Source organism: Pongo abelii, chromosome 12 (assembly GCF_028885655.2).
Source record: "Pongo abelii isolate AG06213 chromosome 12, NHGRI_mPonAbe1-v2.0_pri, whole genome shotgun sequence".
Lineage (NCBI taxonomy): Eukaryota > Metazoa > Chordata > Mammalia > Primates > Hominidae > Pongo > Pongo abelii.
The window spans coordinates 28,431,697-28,455,467 of record NC_071997.2 but is presented as its reverse complement, the minus strand read 5'-3'; the positions used below and the strand labels follow the sequence as shown (position 1 = coordinate 28,455,467).

The following is a 23,771-nucleotide window of genomic DNA, read 5'->3' as shown; positions in this document are numbered from 1 at the left end:
GGAAAGCACTGTAGGATGAGAAAGTTGGGGGTGCTCCTTCGCATACCGGTCTTAGTCCAATCTGGCTGCTGTAGTAAAATGCCACCAACTAGGTGGCAGTATATAAACAACTGAAATGTATTGCTTATAGTTCTGGAGGCTGGGAAGTCCAAGATCAAGGCACCAGCAGATGGGTGTCTGGGGAAGGTCTGCTTACTGGTTCACAGATGGCTGTCTTTTTGCTTTGTCTTCACATGGTGAAAGAGGCAAGGGGTCACTCTGGGGCCTCTAATGCTCTTCATGGGAACTCCACACTCAGGGCCTCATCACCTCCCCAAGGCTCCATTTCCTAACACCATCACAACGGGGGTGAGGTTCAACATATGAAACTGGGGGTGTGGGAGATAAACATTCACATCATAGTAGCACGCATGTCAGATGCTGGGGTTACTTAACTTTTCTGGCACATGAGGACATTTCAGCCAAGTGTCCCCTGCCAGGATCTCCTAGCCACTCAGAGAGGACCCGCAGACACAGGGTGGGGAAGTTGCAGTTTAGCCAGCTGTGCCTTCCTACCCCAAACATGCACCTTCTCTTCCCCACTGCCCACATGAGAACTTGAAGTTATTGTATTAATGGCCACATGTGTTGTTCTTAACAGAAGTTACTCTATTTGTCAAAAGACTAAGAAGAAAGACGTACCTTTCCAACATGGCTAAGGTAGGTTTCAGCCAAGCAGATAGGAGGGAACAGAGCAGTTTCCTGAAAAGAGGTGAAAGCTCTAAGTCCCTGTTAAGAGTGAGTGGTTGCTCTGTCCATCTGGAGGGCAGAGGGCAGGCAGGGTGGCCTTGCCTGGCCACCAGCAGAGGAGTCGAGGTGGGCCCCCGTGACTCAAAGCTAGAAGCCTGCCCCCTTTCCACCCATCCTCAGGAAGGCTCCAATCTCCTGGCTCTCTCAGAGCAGGAGGGAAAGCAGGTCAACACTTAAAAGATGCCAATGGCCAGGCGTGGGGGGCTTATACCTGTAATCGCGGCACTTTGGGAGTCCGAGGCAGGCAGATTACTTGACGTCAGGAGTTCGAGACCGGCCTGGCCAACATGGCAAAACCCTGTCTCTATTAAAAAAAAAAAAATACAAAAACTAGCTGGGCATGGTGGTGTGTGCCTGGAGTCCTAGCTACTCAGGAGGCTGAGGCAGGAGAATCTCTTGAACCTGGGAAATGGAGGTTGCAGTGAGCTAAGATTGTGCCACTGTACTCCAGCCTGAACAACAAAACGAGACTCCATCTCAAAAAAATAAAAAAATAAAATTAAAAGATGCCAGAAGGAGGCCCCACACAGAGGTGCCAGTGTCAGAGGTAACAGGGCCTATGACAGACAGACAGACACACCCTTCACCCATGTGTGTGGCCCGTGGACTCAGTGTGGCCAGGCCGCCAGTTACTTCAGCTCTGACCTTTTCAATCCTGGGGTGATTTAGAGAAAGGTTGAGAAGGGCTGAAGAAAAGATTCTGTGATGCTGGCACCCAGCTCATGGGCTACCAGGAGTCCTCTCTCACGTCCTGCGAGCGCCCTATCGGGATAGGGCCTGGGGACCATCACCCTGCTCCAAATCAGTCTCCAGTGGGAGGATCCCAGCTGTGGCTTCCATGACCCCAAGCTGGGCCCCATCCTCCCAGTGCAGAGCCCTCCCCAGACTCTGAGCTCAGAGGGGTTGTGTCCCACTGCCAGTCACAGACAGTCCTGTCCTCCAGGGCTCTCACAGTCCTGACTCAGTCGGTCTGGAAATGACCCGGCAGTGTGCTCTTCCTCTCAACACAACCAGAGCAGTAAGCGTGGGTTCTGAAGCCTGTCCCTGCTCTAAGCCTTATCTTAGAGCAGGAAAGGCATTCCCTCAGGAAAGTTACTTCACGCCCCAAGAGCCCTCAGTGTCCTCCTCTGTAAAAGGGAGGGGTAACTCGTGCCTTCTCACAGGATTGCTGTGAGGATCACCAGGTGCATCCCAGGCAGTCGGACAGTGTTGGGGACTAGATTGTCCCCATTTGACAGCTGAGGATATCACCTCCCAGAGGCCAAATTCCTTATGGCCAAGGCTCCCATGAAGAAGGGACAGCCAGCTTCTGAATCCCACAGCCGCTCCCTCAGGATCAGTGCAGGCTCTACCTACACCTTCCTTGCAGAGGCTCAATCCCTGGGTTCCCTCGCTAGAGTCATTCGGGCGTGGTGTGAGTGTGGTGCAGAGAAGCAGCAGCAGCAGTGTCAGACAGCCCTGAATGCGTCTTCCTAGAGATTCGTTCTTTCTTCTTCCAGAAGGGCAGTTCTAGAATGCGTGCAATTTTAACCTTTTCATTCTTGTTTAAGATTAATTTTTAATGGGTAATACCCGCATCAATGTTTCTTTCTCCCCCACAACAAAAATCTTGGCAATTTGGGGGAGAGTTAGGTAAAAATAAAATGACAAGATTGAATTGAGTATTATGCCTCCCCATTATCTTTAGACTATGCGAATGGTATTGAAAAGTAAGAGGCGTGTCAGCGTTTTGAAGTCAGATCTGCAGGCCATCATCAATCAAGGCACTTTGGCTACTTCTAAGAAAGCCCTGGCAAGTGACTGGAGTGGTGCAGATGAACTGGAGAACAACCCAGAGATGAAATGTAATCTTCCTTCTGCAGCTTGCTTTATTGGCATGTTGGGCATAGATCTGGGGCTAGCATGGCCATCATTAACTCATGAATTTCTTAATAGGGGTAGAACTTTATAACTCCGATGTTCTAAGTTTCCTGCTCACACTTCTCTTCCTGTAGTGGGGTGATGAACACCCCAGGGAATGCCCTGTCCCTGTGCTCCCAGGACCTACCCCAGGGCCAGACAGGGCAGCAGTGCTGATACCTGTTAGTTGAGTTAATTAACGATCAGATGAGTGTGCTTGCTGCTTGACAGGATTTATCTCCAGAATATCTCCTGTGGGGGAAAAGTTTAGTTTCTGCATCTGTGTTGTACACACACAGACTCCTGTGTCTCTTCAATCATGCTAAATTGCCTTGAGCTAGATGTCTGCGTTGACACATTCTCCTGCCACTCTTGTTACTTGCAATGTGAAGTTTAACAATGGTGCTTTTACCATATTTCATTACCTTCCAAACAAGTGACAGGAAGCAGGTGGATATTCTTGCCATTTGCTATTGATCATTGTCATTGTTTTTCAAGAAAAAAATCCCCCTTCCATAAAGAGCTTGCATTGCTGGCTGGTGTGTGTTGTTGCGTCCTTGGGGAGCGAACGTAATGGCAGAAGGAGCTCTCCAGACTCAGAGAGGACCTGGGAGGCAGGGAGCTGCAGGATGGTTACCAATTATGAATTATGGGCATCTCTAGGCCCTCCTATGATGGCTACAGGGAGGGTGCCAGGCTCTCCTGTGTGTGCCCTTTCCAAACACTCGCTGCTGCGATGCCCCAGGTAAGTCCAATGGCCTCTCCCTCTATGGGCATAACTCCTTGCTAGTACTCTCAGCTGTGTCCACAGCTGCCCGCTCAGTTCCCATGAACCCCTTCAGGCTGTCAGCTGTGTCTTAGTAACCCTGGGCCACCCAGCATTGCACTGGCCCACAGGAGCACTTCAGTGTTTTGTGACTTGATGGGTACAGAATTCAGGAGTACACAAAAGCACCACCTGTAAATTAGCCCATCCTCTTTCTTTCACCTTGCAGTAGGGCTGGCCTTGGTAGGGTTGTGCCAGTTATTAAAATACTAAAATATATCCCTAGTTGTTGGTAAATGACCTCTGCTCCCCTCCACTGTCCTGTTCCTTGATAGTGTCCCCTGGCTGACCCCAATTCCAGATCCTCCCACAGGGCACTTTTTTTTTTTCTCACCAGTCCAGCAACTAAAAGGTTAACACTTAATCCAGCAGGCTTCAGAGCTATTAGTAGGATTCCTAATTCTGATTAGTAATTCTGCAGTTCTGATTAGTGGGAACCCAATAGGTCCCCTTCCCAACGTGCTGGCTAACCAAAACCCCCTCTTACCCCCAGCTGGATCACAGGGAGTCCCAGGAAGGCATGAGACCCCCCCACGCCCAGGTGCGTTCGAGACTGCCCACTGGTCTGGCCAGGGCTCCTGTGCTCCTACTGGCATCTTCGTGAGTCCCAACAGGAAGATGCAGAGTTCTGCAGGGAGATAGCAGACTGTCAGCCACTGCTGATACCTGCAGACAAATGCTTCCACTTCCAGGTCCAAGCGTACCTCCACCAAGCGTCAGGGGGGCCACTGCAAACGACTCAGTTTTCCAAACTCTGCTTGGTATGCAGAAGCACTCAAAAAGCTGGGAAGGCCAAAGGCTGTTCTTTCCCTCTCAGTGCTACCTGTGCAGGTGGAGGATCCAGAACCTGACTTCACACCAGGCTCCACCTAACTGAGTGCATAACCACAGGCAAGGCGCTCACCCTCTCTCAGCAGCTTTGATGTATGTCTGCCATCACTTCAATGACACTAATAAACCAGCCCTTTTATGAAGATGGCAAGGATAGGTGAGGTCATGTCTGTATCGTGCAATGAGCTCATCTGAAGACAAGGTCTGGATAATTGCAAGGTGTAGTTATGGTTTCAAAATATTTCTGTTTCAACAAGTGGCAGAGGTGGCTCACAACAGGTATGTCCATGTAATTCTGAATAGATGACCGCAGAGGTGACAAAGCCAGCCTCAGGACATCCTCTGTGTTCACAATGAGCGTGAGGCCCTGGGGAGTCCCTTCGAGCTATTGTTCAGTGATGTTCCCAGGTTACCCAGTACACAAATACCTAAGAGAAATTCTGCTCTGCTGCATGCAATCTTTAGTTTGTTTATTTTGTATCTTTGCAGGTTTAAGAAACCTAATTTCTTTGCTGGGAACATCAACAGATCTCAGGGTATTCCTCAGCTGTCTGTCTTCACATCTGCAAGCATTTGTGTTCCAGGTAGGAAGCTGTGACTTAAAAAAAAAAAACAAACAAAGTGTGTTGACCATTCTAGATAAATGAGTGCCCATTGCCTAAGGGATGGGAAAGAGGCTTCTTAGGCTCTGGTCGGAAATGTGTCAAAGCTGGCCTGGGTGTGAGGGCAGGGGATGGCCTCAAACTCTGTAGCAGGCAGAGAATGGGGGTCTGGGGGAGCACATCACACAAGTGTGTGTGTGTGTGTGTGTGAGTGTGTGCATATGTTTGGGTGTGTGGGAGTGTGTGTGGAGGGGTGAGCCTGTGGTGAGCATGTGTGTCAGGGTGTGTGTGAGCATGTGTGTATGTGGGTGTGGTGAGCATGGTGTACAGGTGAGTGGGTGTGCATGAGCGTATGCAGTATGTGTGTGGGTGTTTGAGCATGCATGGATGAGTGTGTGTACAGGTGAGCATGTGTGCAGTGTGTGTGAGCATGTGTGTAAGTTGGTGTGGGTGACTGTGTGTGCAGGTGTGTATTGCAGCAAAGGGAGTGTGGAAAAGGAGGAGGGGTTTTGTCTGTTTCAGGGGGAGAACAGCCCATGTTTTGCAGACATGTTCCAGTAAAATGTCTGGCTTGATTTCAAAAGCCCAAAGATGGTTTCGTTGTGGATATGGGCAGGTTTGATCCTTCCGACCATCGTGACTCTTGGGAGTTGCTTCAGTGGGATCCTGGGCTTGATTTTCATCATCCTCCATGGGGGCAGTGGAGAGCTGAGAATGCCTTGAGAGAGGTCACAGTCCTTCACTCCATGGGCCCAGGGCAGGTGGGGAGAGCTAGGGGCTGTGGGTGAAAACCTACAGGGAGGCCGGGCACGGTGGCTCACATCTGTAATCCCAGCAATTTGGGAGGCCAAGGCGGGAAGATCACGTGAGGTCAGGAGTTCAAGACCAGCCTGGCCAACACAGTGAAACCCTCTTTCTCCTAAAAATACAAAAATTAGCTGGGCATGGTGGCACACACCTGTAATCCCAGCTGCTCAGGAGGCTGAGGCAGGAGAATCGCTTGAACCCAGGAGGCGGAGTTTGCAGTGAGCTGAGAGCCACTGCACTCCAGCCTGGGCAACAAAAGACTCCGTCTGGCCGGGCATGGTGGCTCACACCTGTAATCCCAGCACTTTGGGTGGCCGCGGCAGGCAGATCACAAGGTCAGGAGATGGAGACCATTCTGGCTAACACGGTGAAACCCCATCTCTGCTAAAAAAATACAAAAAAATTAGCTGGGCGTGGTGTCATGCACCTGTAATCCCAGCTACTCGGGAGGCTGAGGCACCAGAATCACTTGAACCTGGGAACTGGAGGTTGCAGTGAGCTGAGATCACACCACTGCACTCCAGCCTGGGTGGCAGAGCAAGACTCTGTCTCAAAAAACAAACAAACAAACAAACAAACAAAAACACCTAGGGGGAAATGAGGCAGCCCGGGCCCCACCTCTTGAGACTTTGTGCTTGCCAAGGCTGAAGTGGTTTGGAAAGGCTTCGAAGAGAAGGTGGGACTTAAAACTGGGATATGAAGCATGTGTAGGATTAAAATAAGCTGAGAGAGGGGGATCGGGCATTCAAGAGCAGGAGTGAGTTTACCTAGGAAGGAAGGAGCAGTCCACACTGGGGGAGAGAACAAAGACTCCGAGGGCCTGGGGCTGGGAGCGTGGCTCTGAGCTTTCTCTTTAAGCTTCTGGCCATGTTGCGGCCACTCCCTTGTGCCACCTGCCTGGCCTTGTCTGTATCCCTGAACTCTCAGTTGAGAAGAAAGAGGAGAAATAATCACTGAGACCAAGAAGACTGCAGGGGACTTTGGGATTTTCGACCTCCTAGGTATGAACCAGAAAAATCCTCAGGAAGGAGCTGGAAAGCCAGTTCCAACCCTTGGCAGGTGCCTGGTCTCATATGCTTCTTGAAAATCATTATCCCAGATTCTGTATGGTTTTTATTCCTCCGGTTGATCTTAGGCAAAGCTTATTTTTAACAGCAGTGACCATGTCCAGAGCTGGATGGCTACTGAGACATTTATTCATTCGCTAGCCAAAGGCTTATATTATACATCCTCACAGACAGGAGCTGTCTATTGTCTGTTCCTTAAGTGGAAACTAGAACTCAGCCTCCAGCTTTAATCAGATGAACCCACTGAGATCATCACTGCCAACCCTGCCATCCTACATTGCAAACCAGAGGGCTATGTGTTTCCCAAGTCTCCATCATTGTGCCTTCAGCCTTCACAAAGGAGGCACATTAGAAAAATGGTGTTTTTGTAACTGTGTGCCTTTGAAGGTCTTGTTTTTGTAAAATAGCTTGGCTGATCTTTACAAAACCAGATTATTGTCAATCAAATGCTCAGACTATTAAGATGCACACACTTGGGCTTGTCAGAGATGCCCCATGGCTTCAGTTAGCATCTGGCAGTCAGTGAGCAGAGGGCAGTTTGGGCCCTGGAGGAGCTTCTATGTTGGGGGACATGAAGTGCCACACTGTGGACATGACGGGAAGAACGCTCAATGGTGTTTATGCTGACTTTCAAACATTTGTGCAGAGAGAGCCCTGGTCACTCAGAGCTGCATCCCCCGATGCTTTTAGGAAGTATCCCTGTGGGTTGTTTTTTTTTTTTTAATTGAGATGGAGTCTTGCTCTGTCACCCAGGCTGGAGAGCAGTGGTGCAATCTCAGCTCACTGCAACCTCCGCCTCCCAGGTTCAAGCGATTCTCCTGCCTCAGCCTCCGGAGTAGCTGGGATTACAGGTGTGTGCCACCCTGCCTGGCTAATTTTTGTATTTTTAGTAGAGATGGGGTTCTGCCATATTGGCCAGGCTGGTCTTGAACTCCTGACCTCAAATGATCCACCTGCCTCTGCCTCTCAAAGTGCTGGGATTATAGGCGTGAGCCACCGTGCCCAGCAGGATCCCTGTGCTTTTGTACTCTCATTGTCCCTTCAACATAAAACCCTCTGCTGAACACCGATGGGAAGGGCTCCTCCCAAGAGTCCATCTCAGATGGTGAGGAGCACTGAGGAGGAGGATGCTACTGAAAGGACCTCACGTCCCCTGAAGCTCAGGGCCACCTTCTGGTGTGCCAAGGGTTTCGCTGGGGCAGAAGGGAAAAGAAGCAATGACAAGAAAGGGCATTCTTTGTTTATAGCCAGGCTCTCTATTTCTTCCTCAAAGACATGTGGTGGAGCTGTGGTGGGTCCACAGGCATGTGACTGAGGATGAGACGAGGCTTGGAGCATGCATATCAACAGATGCATTTGAAATCCATGACTCATGGCTTACAGATGGCTTCAAGTGTGGTCCAAGGCTGCTCTCTGTCTGGGTAGAGGGAATCTCTTAGTCTGCATGCAGCAGCATCTTATTGGTATACAGTTTAGTGCCAGTGAGGCTGTCAGATGACCTTGGTTCCACTGGGTGCAGGAGCTGGGACTTTCCAGTTTGGAGCTTGCTTACACAGCAAGCATGATGACCAGCTTTTCCAAATGGGCACCACTGCTTTTCGTTATTATGGGACTCTGTGCCACTTTTCCACAATCAGATTTGACATGCAGAAGTGCAGGAATAAAACAGCCCCTGCCCCTCTTGATGGCCATTCCCAAGTGGACTTCAATGAGGCTGTCCCTACGGTGTTTCTGTGTCACACATCATAAGTGACCTCTTTTGAAAAACTGTGTGGTGCTGGGCATGGTGGCTTATGCCTCTAATCCCAGTGCCTCTGGGAGGCCGAGGCAGGAGGATCACTTGAGCCTAGAAGTTAAGGCCAGCTTGAGCAACACAGTGAGACCCTTATCTCTACCCACCCTCCCCCCAAAAATTAAATTAGTCATGCGCAGTGGTGCATGCCTGTAGTCCCAGCTACTGAGGAGGCTGAGGTGGGAGGATCCCTTAAGCCCAGGAGTTTGAGTCTGCAGTGGGCCAAGATCATGCCACTGCACTCCAGCCTGGGGAAGAGGAAGACCATGTCTCAAAAAAAAAATTGCTTTTTTTTTATTTTAAGAGAAAAAGTAAGCCAATTTCCTACCTCCCTCCTTCTCTCCACCAACTTTAAAGGGCTCTGCCCTGGAACCATCTCCATGGAAGACAGAGAAAGACCAGACATTGGCCCATTATTTCATCTTCGTCTTCCCTGGCTGTTTAAAAATGCGTGTGCATGACAAATGTGTGCATTCGAAACATACTCTGCTTCTTGATTTTATCACAAACTGCAGCCTTTTTCTCACAAAAACTTAACAGCCAAGCAGAAGCAAAGAAGAGTTTATCAAATTAGCCGCCAGCTTCCAGCTGAGATGGAATCTTCTTCTCACTGCTGTGAGCAAAGCCATGACCCTCTGCCACGGAGATAGTTTTGGTAAGTCAGAAAATAAGAAAATATTTTGTATTCTACCTTTTAAAAATGTCATTATGGCATAAGTATTTTGCGTATTGCTATGTAGAATCCAGCCATCTTCTTTTAACCTTTTTATGTAAAATATAACATAGATGCAGCAAACCATACAACATGATAGTAATTTTTATTTTTAGTGTCAGTGTGATAGTCTGTCAAACAGATGGACCATGCTTTTCCTTCCTGTTTCATCATCGTTAGACACACAGGAAGCCTCTCCTTGTTCTTGAATTATGAGCTTTGTGATATTTAGAGAAAAGCACCGAGAGAGACAACTGAGATGGAGCACAAAATGGATTCTTTGAAGCACTCATACTTAACTCTCAGGAATAATGATTAAGTTGCCATTGTATGCAGATGGTAGAGAGAGTGAAGTAATGTTCATTTTGCAAACTTCCTGGTCAAATCCCTGGTCTTCCTCTGTTGGGGAAGGTCACATCTTTGATGCAATTGCCTTATAAAAAGGGTTGTAGGGGTTGGGTGCTATGGCTCACACCTGTAATCCCAGCACTTTGGGAGGTTGGGGCAGGTGGATCACCTGAGGTCAGGAGTTCGAGACCAGCCTGACCAACATGGTGAAACCCTGTCTCTACTAAAAATACAAAAATTAGCCAGGCATGGTGGTGGATGCTTGTAATCCCAGCAACTCGGGAGCTTGAGGCAGGAGAATCACTTGAACCTGGGAGGCAGAAGTTGCGGTGAGCTGAGATCGCACCATTGCACTCCAGCCTGGGTGACAAGAGTGAAACTCCACCTCAAAAAGAAAAAAAAACAAAAAGGATTATAGGAAGGGAAGTTCACCACTCAGCCCACCAGCTTCATGGACTGGATCATTCCTTCAAAAGGTATTTCATGCTTCCCAGGCACCTTCCTGGGCACTGGGCATACAGCAGTGAAAAGATAAAGTCTCCACTCCTGTGAGTTTGCACAGTAGTTATGGCAAGTGATCCCTGCACAGAGAGCTGCCAGATGCTCTCACAGCAAGAAGGAAGAGAAAGCAAGCCCTATTAGACCAGCTTTGCAGACACCCTGGAGCTCCTGAGGGCTGCTGCTATCAGCTGCCATATAGGTGACACTCACTTATAGTGGGACTCTTCCCTTCACTGAAGTCCAAACTGACTCTGCTTTATGCTCCTGCTCTTCCAGAGCAGAGAGACAGCAGAGTTTACATGCATCATGGGAAGAAATCTAGCCCTGAGCCGGGTATGGTGGCTCACACCTGTAATCCCAGCACTTTGCGAGACTGAGGCACGCAGATCTCTTGAGCCTGGGAGTTTAAGACCAGCCTGGGCAATATGATCAAACCCTGTCACTACAAAAAAAATAAAATACAAATACAAAAATTAGCCAGATGTGGTGGCCCAGTAGTCCCAGCTACTTGGGAGGCTGAGGTGGGAGGATTGCTTGAACCAGGGAGGCAGAGGTTGCAATGAGCTGAGATTGGGCCACTGCACTCCAGCCTGGGTAGCAGAGCCAGACTCTGTGTCAAAAAAAGAAAAGAAATCTAGTCTGTAGTTGTTACTTTTCCCAGTCTACCTTCTCTGTACCTCCACATGAAATCAGTGTATTCACACCAGTAGTTTGAACAACGGTTTCAAGACTTGGACTCTGATTTTCCAAGGTTAAATAGGCCAGACGATGTTGTCAGGCTCACTTCAGGCAAGGTCATGCCTTCCACAGGGACAGTGATCTCTCACCCAGATCCGTGGAGGAATAGAACACTGCTCAGGGAAAAAACTGTGAAGGGCTTTTGAAATGGATGAAAAGATTACTTGAAATGGACAAAAGGCTTTGAAATGGACAAAAGGTTGGCACAGCCTTCTGGGTTATCTCTACATTCCATTGTCTTTGAGTTATTTTTACAGCTCTGTAAGTTGCAGCAAACTGATAATGCAGATGACCCTCATCCACAGAAATACAAACTAGTTGTGTCAGGTGGTTGTGATTGATGCTGCCTTGAGGACAGATCCCTTTTGGATCTATTTGTCACTGTCAGCATTCTTTTCTGTCTATAGTATATAGTTAGTACTTTGAATTCTCTTTTGAACCAGTGACAACATCTTACTGATGTAGCAATAAGATGTAATACATCATTTAATTAATGAGTTAAAGAAAACCTTTGATATGTCCTTTTCTCTTTTTTCTTCTTGAGATGGAGTCTCACTCTGTCACCCAGGCTCTGTCACCCAGGCTGGAATGCAATGGTGCGATCTCGGCTCACTGCAACCTCTGCCTCCTGGGTTCAAGTGATTCTCCTGCCTCAGTCTCCCGAGTAGCTGGGACTACAGGCACGTGCCACCCTGCACGGCTAATTTTTTGTATTTTTTAGTGGAGACGAGGTTTTGCCTTGTTAGCCGGGATGGTCTCGATCTCCTGGCCTTGTGATCTGCCCGCCTCGGCCTCCAAAAGTGCTGGGATTACAGGTGTGAGCCACTGTGCCTGATGTGTCTATTTTATATCTGTATAAGAGTCATGATTTTACCTTTATTTAATACTTATCTTTTAACGATTGCAATAGGCCAGATTTCCTCCTCTGTTTCTCAAGCAAACATTAATGATTGTTTTCCTTTCTGTGAGTGCAAAGTTCTTGGGATTTGGAGCATTCAGCTAAGTCACATACCCTCCTTCCTCTCTGATGACGGCACTTGCAGGTGCACCTGAGAAGACACCTCTCACAGGTGGAAAGCCAGCTGGCCTCCTTACCCACTTCCCACACAAAAAGCTGCAGCCACAGGGTCTGCAAGAGAGGCAACGCACTACGTTTCAAACACCACGAAACAGCAGCAGGGCTCCCTCTGCACACTGCCCCCATTTCCTCCCACCCCTTCTGGACATTCCTGTGGATCATACATGGGGCACAGTGAGGTTGAGGGGTAACCTCTCCAGCTCTGGGAGCAGCACCCAGTTCCCTGTAGGGTTTGCTTTCCTCCCATCTCACACCAGATGGATTTTAAGTTCCTTTTCATGGCTTAGGCTGTTTAGCTCTTGGTCCTTTCTGTCCAAAAGCTGCCTTGCCAGGGGTTTTCTACTGATGGCTGCTATGTAAGAGGCCCACCCAGGCCTCTTCTGGGTAGGCTATTGGAACGAGGCTCACTTACACAGGTGTTAGCCCGAGAAAAGTTGTTAGTTTCACAGTGATTTGTTTATTGTCTGTCGATCAAATGTATTCATTTTTGGTTATTATCTAAATGTAGGCTCCTGGCATCTGTTTCACTTGCTGCTTTTAGAATACATAATTCATATACTTCAGTCATGCCTAGAGGAGGAAGAGGAGGAGGAGGACATGGGGAATGTCAAGGAAATGCTACCAGATGACCCGACTCTCAGCCAGCCAGATCAGGCACTTTCCCACCCTCTGAATTCCTCACTGTCGCAGGCATGTGCCAGCCCCAGCGTGGAGCTACTGGGGGTGATGCTGACACACATGGGCCACGGCCGATATCCCGTGGGTGTGAGCAACATGGTCCTCAGGATCCTGGGCTTCTTGGTGGACACTGCCACGGGCGATAAGGTAGGGACACCAGGACCCCCTTCCACACAGCTGTTTCAAGGGGAATAAGAGCCATAGGTGATTAGGAAAACCCTCAAGATCACTTTGTCCAAACAATGATAAAGGATTCTACAATCATCTTTACACTAGGCGATTTTGCTGGGGGTGAGTTTAATTCACTGTCTGTTGATTACTGGTCAGCTCAGGTTTGTGGGACATTGATAGATGCCTGGCATGATTAGAAGTGTGGGCCATCTGATGGCCTGGGTATTTCTTGCCTTCCCAGAGTGTGCCTGGCCTGGTGAGACTAACTCAGCAATAGCACACCACTGACATCTGAGTGGCATGCACTGAAAATTCCCCTAGTGTTCAAAGACAGGAAACGTCAAATAGTCTGAACAGAGGATTTTGAAAAGATTACATTGGGATACCTGTTGAAAGATACAAAAATTAGAGTTACTATTTACCTAACACCTACTATATAGCCCTTATGTATGTTATCTCGAAGCCATGCCATCCTGTAGAATATTTGTTCTTGTCATTGTCATTTGATGGATGAGGAAACTGAGGCTCACAGAAGCTGAGTGACTTGCACAAAGTCACACAGCAAGGAAATGCGAGGAAATAGTGGAACAGAGATTGGAGCCCCAGCCTGCCTGATCTCAAGTCCATTCTTCACCTACAACCCTAGACAGGAGGTTGTTTTATGCCCTGAGGAGTGCAGGACACAGGTTGTAGAGGTCGGACATGGACGTCAGTACCATGAAGCAGAGCTGGACTGATGGAGGAACAACTGAAATGCCTCCATTGAGGAGTGGGGAGTGGGCTGGTTAAAAAAAAACTGACAGCAATTGTCTTAGGGCTAATTTCTCTGCACATGTTTGATGTTTAGCCGCTATCCATCTTCTTTTTGTGCCCACAAGTTCCCCCTCTCACACAGATGAGTTGTGCTTAGTAGGAAATTGAAGTAGGTGCAATCATTCACCCTGAAGCAGGTTAATAGTGGTCTTGGCCGTGGCAATGAGTCACAGCCTAAAACTCTTCATGCCTTAGAGTCCGCAGAATAATAGGAAGCTTCCAGGGCCCTTTCCTTCTTGAGCAAACTCTCATTCTGAGTTCTCCAATTGCAGAGATCCTGCACACCTGTTATTGAGCAATGCTTGGACAAGACATCTCCCTAGACCAAAAAAAAAAAAAAAAAAAAACAGGAGCCAGGGAAATGCATCTCAATGCATCTCTCAGGTTTACCAGTTCTCTATCTGTATTTGGTCTTTCTTTCTCACTTTGAGATAGTAAGTCACATATCCAGCTGCATTCAGTGCTCTCTGTGAGGTAGATTCCAATGTGTGTCTGTAAATGAGAAACTCACCTCCTGCATGAGTGTACATGTGAAAAGAGCAGACATGGTTGATGAAGCATGCAGCAGTGAAACACTGACCCCAACTTGGGGGTGCTAATGAGAGCTGGGCCTCCTTAGCTGGCAGCAGCTAAGGCGCTTTCAGGAAGCAGGTGTTTTTAGACAGTTGGCAGAAAGAAGGCCCAGTTAGTTCTGAAGAGGCAATGGCTTGGCTAGGCTATGCCTAGGAGAATGGCTCTCCCTGCTGCTGTACCTGTGGCAGAGCCCTCCAAGGGCCACCAGTGGAAAGCGCCTGAGTGTAGTCTGGAGCATTCTGTAGAGCCCTAGCAGGGCCAGCATTCATGCTGGGCTGCAGTGTTCAGCTCCAAGTGAAAGCAAATTCTTTGCGCTCACCAGCTGGAGCAAGAGGTCAGCGCGTAGCATGACAACTTGTTAAAGGAAAAACAAAAACATCTTGCAGTGACACTTGTTAAAGCACCATAAGGGAGGCTTTATCTGTAAGGAAGGCTTTATTCAGTACCATCTCCACAGGGCTTTTGCAGCCGGGGAGGGAGATTGGGCTTAACTCTGAGTACAGCAGGGACAGGGTGGCGGGAGCGGAATTTATAGCCTAGGAGCTGGGTGGGGGGTCAGTGGATGGGAACTTACTAAGAAGAAATGTCAGAGGTAAGGGGGATTCTGGCTGAACCCACCTAAGAGGATTCTTGTAGAAGTCCAGCCAGCTGGGGTGACCAGACATCACCTAGAGGCTGGCAGAGGATGAGGAAACTGATCACATATGGAGATGGGGCATTCTTGCTAAAGTGACTCAGCAGGGTTCTTGCTAAAACTGGATTTCACAAGAAAGTGGGCAAACGAGAAGGTTCAGGAGCCAGAATAAAGTTCAGCCAAGTGGAGAATGTTAGTCAAATGATATACACAATTATATAGTAAATGTGTATATATTAGTCAGCAAGGTAACCAGGAGTAAGCTTTTACCTCTTCAGGCACAGTTAGAAGGCGTGAAGAGCAGACGCTGACAGTCTTCCATAGCTGAACGTTTAAATGCATCTTTTCATCTCAGTGAAATAGGTGTTATCATCAACCCTATTTTACAGCTGGCATAACTGAGGATCTTGAAGGGGTTGGGTAATTTTCCCAAGGTCACCTCACTAATTAGTGGAAGAACAGGAATTTACACCTCCACAGATCCTTCCAAGACTGTCCTTCTCAGCATTCTCTCTCTCCCCCAAAGTGTTTTCTGCCATCTGCTTTAATTCCATAATTGGTCACTTGGGACTAATTACTAAAAATACCTTCAAGTCTGATAAAGGCAATCCTGGCACGTACATTTCTGGGTTCAAATTCTACTTCTTCCCCTTGTTAGTTAGAACGTTGGACAAATTGCTTAACTTATGGGGATACTCATGTCTAATTCTATAGGGCCATTATGAGGTTTAAATGAGTTAATTGTTGTAAAATGCTTAGGCTATTTCCTAGAATATAGTAAGTACCCAGTAACCACTGGTCATCATTATTATTGCTCCACCACTGCCTCCTAAGCTGAGCACTTTCTCTTAACACTCTTGGCCCAATCCCTTAGCTCCTCTGAAGGTCCTTGCAATGAGGTTTGACCTATATTTAATGGGTGGAAACAATAGAGAAGATATTAAACACTTAATTGAACTACATAATAAAGCAACAGAAGCAGACAAATGTCAGGTAATCCAAGGTAATACACATTAGAGATTAATTAAACCTGCTTCTGTTCATTCCTGCCTGCTGAATTAGCTATAATGACTTAAACAATCACACCAAAAGTTACACTCATCTGATTTTCATTGCATCCATTATTCAGCACTTGCACTCATCATCAACAGAAAAGCACACCCTGCGTGTCCCATCTGCATTCATCTGCCACCATTTAACACCCCGTTCAGCTGCACAGCTGTGGCAGCCTCATTCCCTGAACAATTTAGTGCTGGCCTGCACCTCCGGTAACAACTGAAGTCAGCATTCCGGATTGCCATACCCATCTGTCCCTCTTCTACATTCTAGCGGCATTCAAAATAGTCAGATGCCAAGGCATGTTTAAGAATAAAGTGAAAAACTATACTGATATCAAATAACGAATTTAGGTCATGTACTCCAGGATTACAGCAGAGCAAAACAACATTTTTTAAGTGTCTCTTCACCTCTAAGATAAAGGTGAAAACAATTTTTTGAAAAAGAAGAAAAACGCCTTTTCATTGGTGGTGATGGTTTTTGTTGAATTTAGAGGAGGAGTGAGACATACTTTCATGAACCTTGCATTTGAAGTTAATGGTGCACACATCTCTGTCAAAGTATACTAGCTTATAGGAGGTTTATTCATGAAATCAGACCAAGTGAATACATTTCTATTGGTTTTAAAGTAGTCATGGCCAAGTTTCCTGGAGCTAAGGGAGGGATGGTACATTCACCATTCTCAGATAGGAAGACTTACTTGCTCGTCAGGTGAAGTGTCTGAGGAGAGCTTCAGGTAACTTAGAACCTCCCCATCTCTCGAATCTGTTACTTCCCAATTGAGTCACCAATACCAGATTGCTGATGGATGGGGGAAGGAGAGCCTGTGTGGGAATTTGAACCGACTATGTCAGCTCCAGAGACTTGTTGAGAATGCGGGGATTAGTACACGTCTTGAGACCCCCAAATTGATGGGGGTTCTGCAGCCACATGGAGACCGTGGGTGCCTTTCATAGGCTCCCTCCCAACTTTCACGACTCATCTGCTTTCTCCAGTGTCTGTTAAGGAAGAATGTTGGTTTGCTCTCACGAGGACATTTCTCACAAACTGCAAAGCCCTCTTCCTTTCCCTAAAGAGAGCCCATCAGCTCCCTGCCCCTGCACCATCCCTGCCTTGCAAAGCCTCCCACTGAGTCCTCACTGGACCCTGAGTGTTTTCCTGAGAAATCAGGAGTTCTCTTAGTAAGAATAAATGCATGAGCTGGGCGCAGTGGCTCATGCCTCTAATCCCAGCACTTTGGGAGGCTGACGCAGGTGGATCACCTGAGGTCAGGAGTTCGAAACCAGCCTGGCCAACATAGTGAAACCCTGTCTCTACTAAAAATACAAAATTAGCTGGGCATGGTGGTACATGCCTGTAATCTCAGCTACTTGGGAGGCTGAGGCAGGAGAATCATTTGAACCTGGGAGGCGGAGGTTGCAGTGAGCTGAGATGGTGCCATTGCACTCCAGCTTGGGCAACAAGAGTGAAACTCCATCTCAAAAAAAAAAAAAAGAATAAATGCATGAACTTCTCCTTTACATCCCAGGGTGGGACCTTGGGCTTGGTAGAACTCAAATGGTAGTTCCTGCAACAAGGAATAGTATAACTGTCTCTTTTTATCTTTTCCCTTTAAACATTTCCCTCTCACAGCTCATCCACGTGCTGTTGGAAGATGAAACCACCGAAAGCGCAGTTAAACTCAGCCTTCCTATGGGACAAGAAGCCCTCATAACCCTAAAAGACGGACAACAATTTGTGATTCAGATATCAGATGTACCCCAAAGCTCTGAAGATATTTATTTCAGAGAAAGCAATGCTAAAGTGTGAGATTATTTATTTGAATAGAGAATAAGAAAACTGATAGACTTGCATTCTTAAAAATATTAAATCCTAAAGTTTTTCTATTGATAAAAGACGATGTTATGTATATAATAGATGTAGCATTGTCTATTTTGTGTTTATATGTATTTCAAGGAGGTGGTTTTGATAAAATATATAAACTGATTTGGAGAATAATTTTTGCCTCTGTTGCTTTTCTTTTGGGGCTGTCCGAGTATTTCTATTTTGAGACATGGCAGAAAGGAAATTTGAGAATGCTTTTCGGGAGTAAAGAAATAGTTAAGGCTCCAGAGAAAGAAAAAGTTCAAGGAATACCAACTGGTACAAGCAGTAAAATGCCAGTGGTGATATTTTTCCTCCCCTTGGTGGTGCCTCAATCAAAATAGAATTTGTAGATAGATCCCCTCAGGCAGTGATGAACAGAAAAAAAATCAATATGATATCACTGTTAAACTCATTCACTGGTCCATTAAACACCTTTGGTTCACTATCCCAATTTTCATAAAGTGAGAGAATTTTGAATGCAACAATGTCTGCAGCAGAGGCCAATGTCCTGCTTTGAATCACTGTTTAGTTCTCTTTTTGTAGCAAAATCCTAAAAACTGCTGAAACTAGGAATAGATCATTGTTACAGAAAATCCACTTTTATGTAACTGATTATAATATTTAAAAGGAATTTTAAAATTCGTGCTTCACATGATTTCCGGTATACATGGAAAAAATAGAGAATATTTTATTGATCTCATATTACATATGAAATGAACTAAATTTCATGTATCTTTACATATGGAATGAATTAAATTTACTTATGAAATGAATTACATTTCCCCAAATGCTTGGAAATTTTTTTAAAAACCACAGGAGCTGTACGTCTGTAGATTCATTAAGAATTACTCATCTTTATGGATAAAAAAGTAATCATATTTAAGAGCCCTTTTCAACTACATTTAATATATTATCTCAGGCTATCTGGGAGGAGTTGTTCTTTGTCAAAGAATGAGTCAGAGAGATATTTATTCTTTTGCTCACTGCTCGGTGACTTTGCATGTCATGTGTTTGCTCATAAGTAAGTAGACAGTTGGTGGACTGAGTCACAGAACACAGGAGACAACAGGATCTGTAAGTGTGGGAATGGTGAATTTTGTTTGCATGTTTTGGGGTAAACTGATTAGCTAAGAGCTAGCAGAAGTCATTCTGGGCATTCTGTCCTTGAATGCTCAAGTTTACCAAAGAAAACAATTTTCATTGTTTCTCTGTAGCGTTAGACGTTAGGATAGGGGATGTGGATGGGTAATAGCAGAGAGGAGGAGGGACTTCTGGGACTGTTGCGATTTGTATTATTATGGTTTCTTTCTTATTTGATCTTGGGGCCTGTCTAGGAGAGCCCTGATGGGGTGGGAGGGGGAGAGAATAAGGTTTGGGTGTGTTGGTTAAACGAAAATGCAAGAAGCAGAAGTTTATTGCTCACAGACCCAGAGAGGTTAGGGGCACCGAATCACTAGGAGGGCCAGGAGGAGACTGGAGGCAGCAGGGAGCTCAGCCAGCCTGTGGTTGAGCCTGTGGGACCTGCCTTTATTAAGGCCCAGGGTGCTAGTCCTTAGGCTTTCCCTTGGGACTTGTGGATCTGAGTCATTTAAAGAAAACATGAAAAAAATCCAGCAACTGTGGCATGAGCTGGATTTGGCATCAGTGAGATGAGGAACAAGCAGGCTCTATTGCAAACACCACACAGAGAGGAGAAGTCTCACTGAAGACAAGGATGACAGGATTGAACTGGATTTCAAACAGCTTATGTCAGGTCTAAAAATGGCTGTCAAGGCTGCCACTCCATGAAGTCTATGCCAGGAACCCTCACGGTGCTCCCATTCTTGGGCTGGGGGCTGGCCATACAGTGTCGTGTGTTCACCTTGCGAAAATGTGTCACGAAGTTTGTGATTTGACTTGATTACATTTCTGCATATGTTATATATGAAAGTGTATCTTAAAAAATACAAGGTGACCAGGCACGGTGGCTCATGCCTATAATCCCAACACTTTGGGAGCTGAAGGTGAGAGGATTGCTTGAGCATAGGAGTTCAAGACCAGCCTGGGCAACATAATGAGAACCCTATCTCTACAAAAGAAAAAAATCAGCTGGATGTGGTGGCATGTAGCTGTAGTCTCAGCTACTCAGGAGGCAGGAGGATTGCTTGAGCCCAGTTCAAGACTGCAGTGAACTATGATCATGCCACTGCACTTCAGCCTGGATGACAGAGCAAGACCCTGTCTTAAAAATAAATAAATAAATGGCATTGCCCACTTTATGGGGAGTGGATTGGAGCTTCCTGATGGAAGAAAGGTTAAAAAGCACACAAGAGGATTTCAAGAGGAAGCGAGCTGGGCTTGAAAAGTCACCAGGTGCAGTGGCTCACACCTGTAATCCCAGCACCTGGGAGGCCAAGGTGGCTGGATTGCTTGAGCTCAGGAGTTTGTCACCAGCCTGGGCAACATGGTGAAACTCTCATCTTGACAAAAAATATAAAAAATTGCCAGGCATAGTGATTAGTGCCTGTAGTCCCAGCTACTTGGGAGGCTGAGGTGGGAGGATAGCTTAAGTCCAGGAGGTTGAGGCTGCAGTGAGCTATGATTGTACCACTGCACTACAGCCTGGGCCACAAAGCAAGGCCCTGTCTGGAAAAAAAAAGTAGAAAAAGAAAGAGAGAAGAGAGAGAGAGAGAAAGAAAGAGATAAGAAAGAAAGAAAACCACCAGGACCAACAAGCTCTGGTGTGAGAACAGAGCTGCACCTGCCTCATAGGCAAGTCTTTATTTTTAACTCCCAATCCCCTTCCTTGATGAGCTGAGACATGAGGCCCAGCAAAGAGAAAAATGAAAAAGAATGCAAACACATCTGTCTCACCCACCTCAGCCCTCAAATCCTTAAGCAGCTAGCAGGAGAGAGGAGAAGATGTCAACCTTCATGAAGTTTGACATTTTGATTATTACGCTGAGATTTTAATTACTGAACAGAGATGGTTCCTATGATTGAAAGTAACTGGTGGTCTACTACTTGAAAGCGAACATGAATGTGAACAGGAAATCCCCCTATTCCCTACCCCAAACTTAGATTTTTCTTCAAGAGCCATAAAGAATCCACACAGCAGGTTGCAAAGATTGTTTTCTGCTTGTACCATGGATCAGTTCACTATTACAGCATAACAAACTAATCCTTCATGGCTTAAAACAACCACCGTCTATGTATTATTCCTCACCAGTCCGCAGTTTGCTTGCGTAGCTGGTTCTGCTGTTCTAGGCTGGACTCGACAAATCTCAGCTGGGCTCACTCAGCCCTCCAAGGTTCCTGACAGGTATGTAGGGGGCTGGCTAGTCTAGGATGGCCTCAGCTGTCCTCCATGTGGTTCCCACATTCCTTCAACAGGCCAGTTCATGCATGTTCTCATGACAGGAGGGAGTCCAAGAGAGCAGACGTGGAAACACACAAGCATGTTTTCACACCTCCTTTTGCATCAAGTGTGGTCTTGAACCATTGACCAAAGCAAGTCATGTTGCCAAACTCAGAGTTAGCAAGATAAGGTACTCCTAATGGGTATGGATGCAGGGAGGTGTCAAACAATTGGAGTTGTCAACCACATCACTCTACCACCTACCTTATCCAGTTCAACTCACTCAAAACAACATCTAAATCATTATCCCAGTTGCTCTCTTCCCAGGTGGAAATGCCCTGCTCAGGATCCTCAAGCAGCAGTGAGATCCTGGCCACCTGCAGATTCCACAATCAATCACCCCCATCAATTGTGACATTATTACGGCACTGCCCTCCATGCAACTTAACTTGATAGGAAACAAACATTTGATCCATTAGTATGCATAGAAGCAATAGGATTTTCTGAAACAGTAATTTGAAATAGGAAAAATAATGAGAACCTGTACAGACAGATATCCCTCTTGGGCACATTACTGATTGTCAATATGGTGAGTACAGAAAGAGAGGCACATCACATTTCTCTTCACAGTAACATGTATCTTGGAACATAAATGTTCACTCATGATGATAAGTTGGAAGCCCACTAACATGCTGGCAGCAGACAGATTTTTCAGAAACACATATCTGATCAAAAATTTACAGTGACGTTTTCCAAAATTAAGTATTTGTCATGTATTTTTTCTTTTACCGGGTACTGTATAAACACTTGGGATTGTAGGGGTGGAAAGCCGTGATACCTTTCCTCACCCACCATAACCGTCATGGCCAACACTCCTGTAACAAAAGGAAATAGAGAAAAGCATAACAAATGTATTTAAAATTTAATCCCATGTATGAGGCCATTCTCACACTGCTACAGAGAAATACCCGTGACTGGGTAATTTATAAAGAAAAGAGGTTTAATTGGCTCGTGGTTCCACAGGCTGTACAGGAAGCATGGTGGCATCTGCTTGGCTTCTGGGGAGGCCACAGGAAACTTACAATCATGGCAGAAGGTGAAGGGGAAGCAGACACATCTTACATGGCTGAAGCAGGAGGCAGTGGGCAGGATAGGTGCTATACACTTTTAAACAATGAGATCTCACGAGAACTCACTCACTATTAGTGAGTAGTACCAAAGGGGATATTCACCCCCATGATCCAATCACCTCCCAGCAGGCCCCACCTCCAACGTTGGGGATTACAGTTAGACATGAGATATGGGCGGGGGACACAGATCCAAACTGTACCATCAAAGTTTTATGTGACATGAAAGCCTAAATAAAGACTCGCCGAGCGCGGTGGCCCACGCCTGTAATCCCAGCACTTTGGGAGGCCGAGATAGGTGGATCTCGAGGTCAGGAGATCAAGACCATCCTGGCTAACATGGGGAAACCCCGCCTCTACTAAAAATACAAAAAAAATTTGCCGGACATGGTGGCGGGCGCCTGTAGTCCCAGCTACTCCGGAGGCTAAGGCAGGAGAATGGTGTGAACCCGGGAGGCAGAGGTTGCAGTGAGCCGAGATCGCACCACTGCACTCCAGCCTGGGCGACAGAGCGAGACTCCGTCTCAAAAAAATAAATAAATAAATAAATAAATAAATAAATAAATAAATAAAGACTCAAAGACTCAGGGAAATCTGTCCATTTCCATGCTTATGCTCGGTGAAGAACGGACAACCATGAAGAATTGTGATTGGAGAAAAAGTGAATGATCTAATGGTAATAGACGAGTGGGAAACCCAGCAAGGCCTGTCTGTCCAGGGTCTTCTTCCTCCTTCTGTGTGTCATTCCCTTCCCCCAGGTGTGGGGCAGGACCCCTTCTGGAATGAGGTCTCATGACCTACTCTCGGACAAGGTGGATCCGAGGACCTCTTTACGGCCAGCTCCTATACAGGAAGGCAGAGGGAGTTACAGTCATATTTCTAGGCTTTATGGCTGGCTTTGAAGGAGAGGGGTTCTAATTTCTGTGATCCATCTTGGGGAAGAGAAATTCTAGTTCCTATGGCCTGCCTTGTGGGAGAGGGGGAGCAGGAGAAAGAAGGGTAGGAAAAGGCCAGAAAGAGATTTTGCTTCTGAGGCTCTTCCACTGTCCTTTACTTCAAAGTACTCAGCATGTCAAAGCGTTACACTCTGGGCATGACTTTCTCAACCATGAATAAAATAGACAAATCTGTGCTCTTTATTGAACTTATGTTCCTGGTACAGGAAGACTGACACTGAGCTAATCAGCAAATAAAAGCAAAATATCTTAAGTAGATATAAGTATTATCGTGAAAATTCACTATGGGGATGGAGATTCTCTTTTTTTTTTTTTTTTTTGACAGTCTCTCTCCATTGCCCAGGCTGGAGTGCAATGGCGTGATCTCGGCTCACTGCAATCTCTGCCTCCCGGATTCAAGCAATTCTCCTGCCTCAGCTTCCCGAGTAGCTGGGATTACAGGTGTGTGCCAATGTGCTCAACTAATTTTTGTATTATTTGATAGAGTCGGGGTTTTGCCATGTTGGCCAGGCTGGTCTTGAACTCCTGACCTCAGGTGATCTGCTCACCTCTGTCTCCCAAAGTATTGGG

General features: G+C 46.5%; 1 protein-coding gene across 16 annotated transcripts in view; it reads left to right on the top strand.

Annotated features, from left to right (window-relative positions):
- The window catches only part of LOC100437960 (DNA-binding protein RFX8), a 103,071-nt gene extending 85,158 nt beyond the window's left edge, over nt 1-17,913 (top strand). For 15 of the 16 annotated variants that reach the window (XM_054547287.1, XM_054547286.1, XM_054547299.2 and 12 more), the window contains 6 exons: nt 641-699; nt 2,477-2,633; nt 4,835-4,929; nt 9,154-9,268; nt 12,499-12,815; nt 17,548-17,913. In XM_054547287.1, coding sequence (XP_054403262.1) covers nt 641-699; nt 2,477-2,633; nt 4,835-4,929; nt 9,154-9,268; nt 12,499-12,815; nt 17,548-17,724 — 920 coding nt within the window. In that variant the 3' untranslated portion in view covers nt 17,725-17,913. The remainder of the gene's footprint in view (nt 1-640; nt 700-2,476; nt 2,634-4,834; nt 4,930-9,153; nt 9,269-12,498; nt 12,816-17,547) is intronic. The other variant, XM_054547302.1, reaches the window with a different exon arrangement.
- Nucleotides 17,914-23,771: the final 5,858 nt, after the last annotated feature.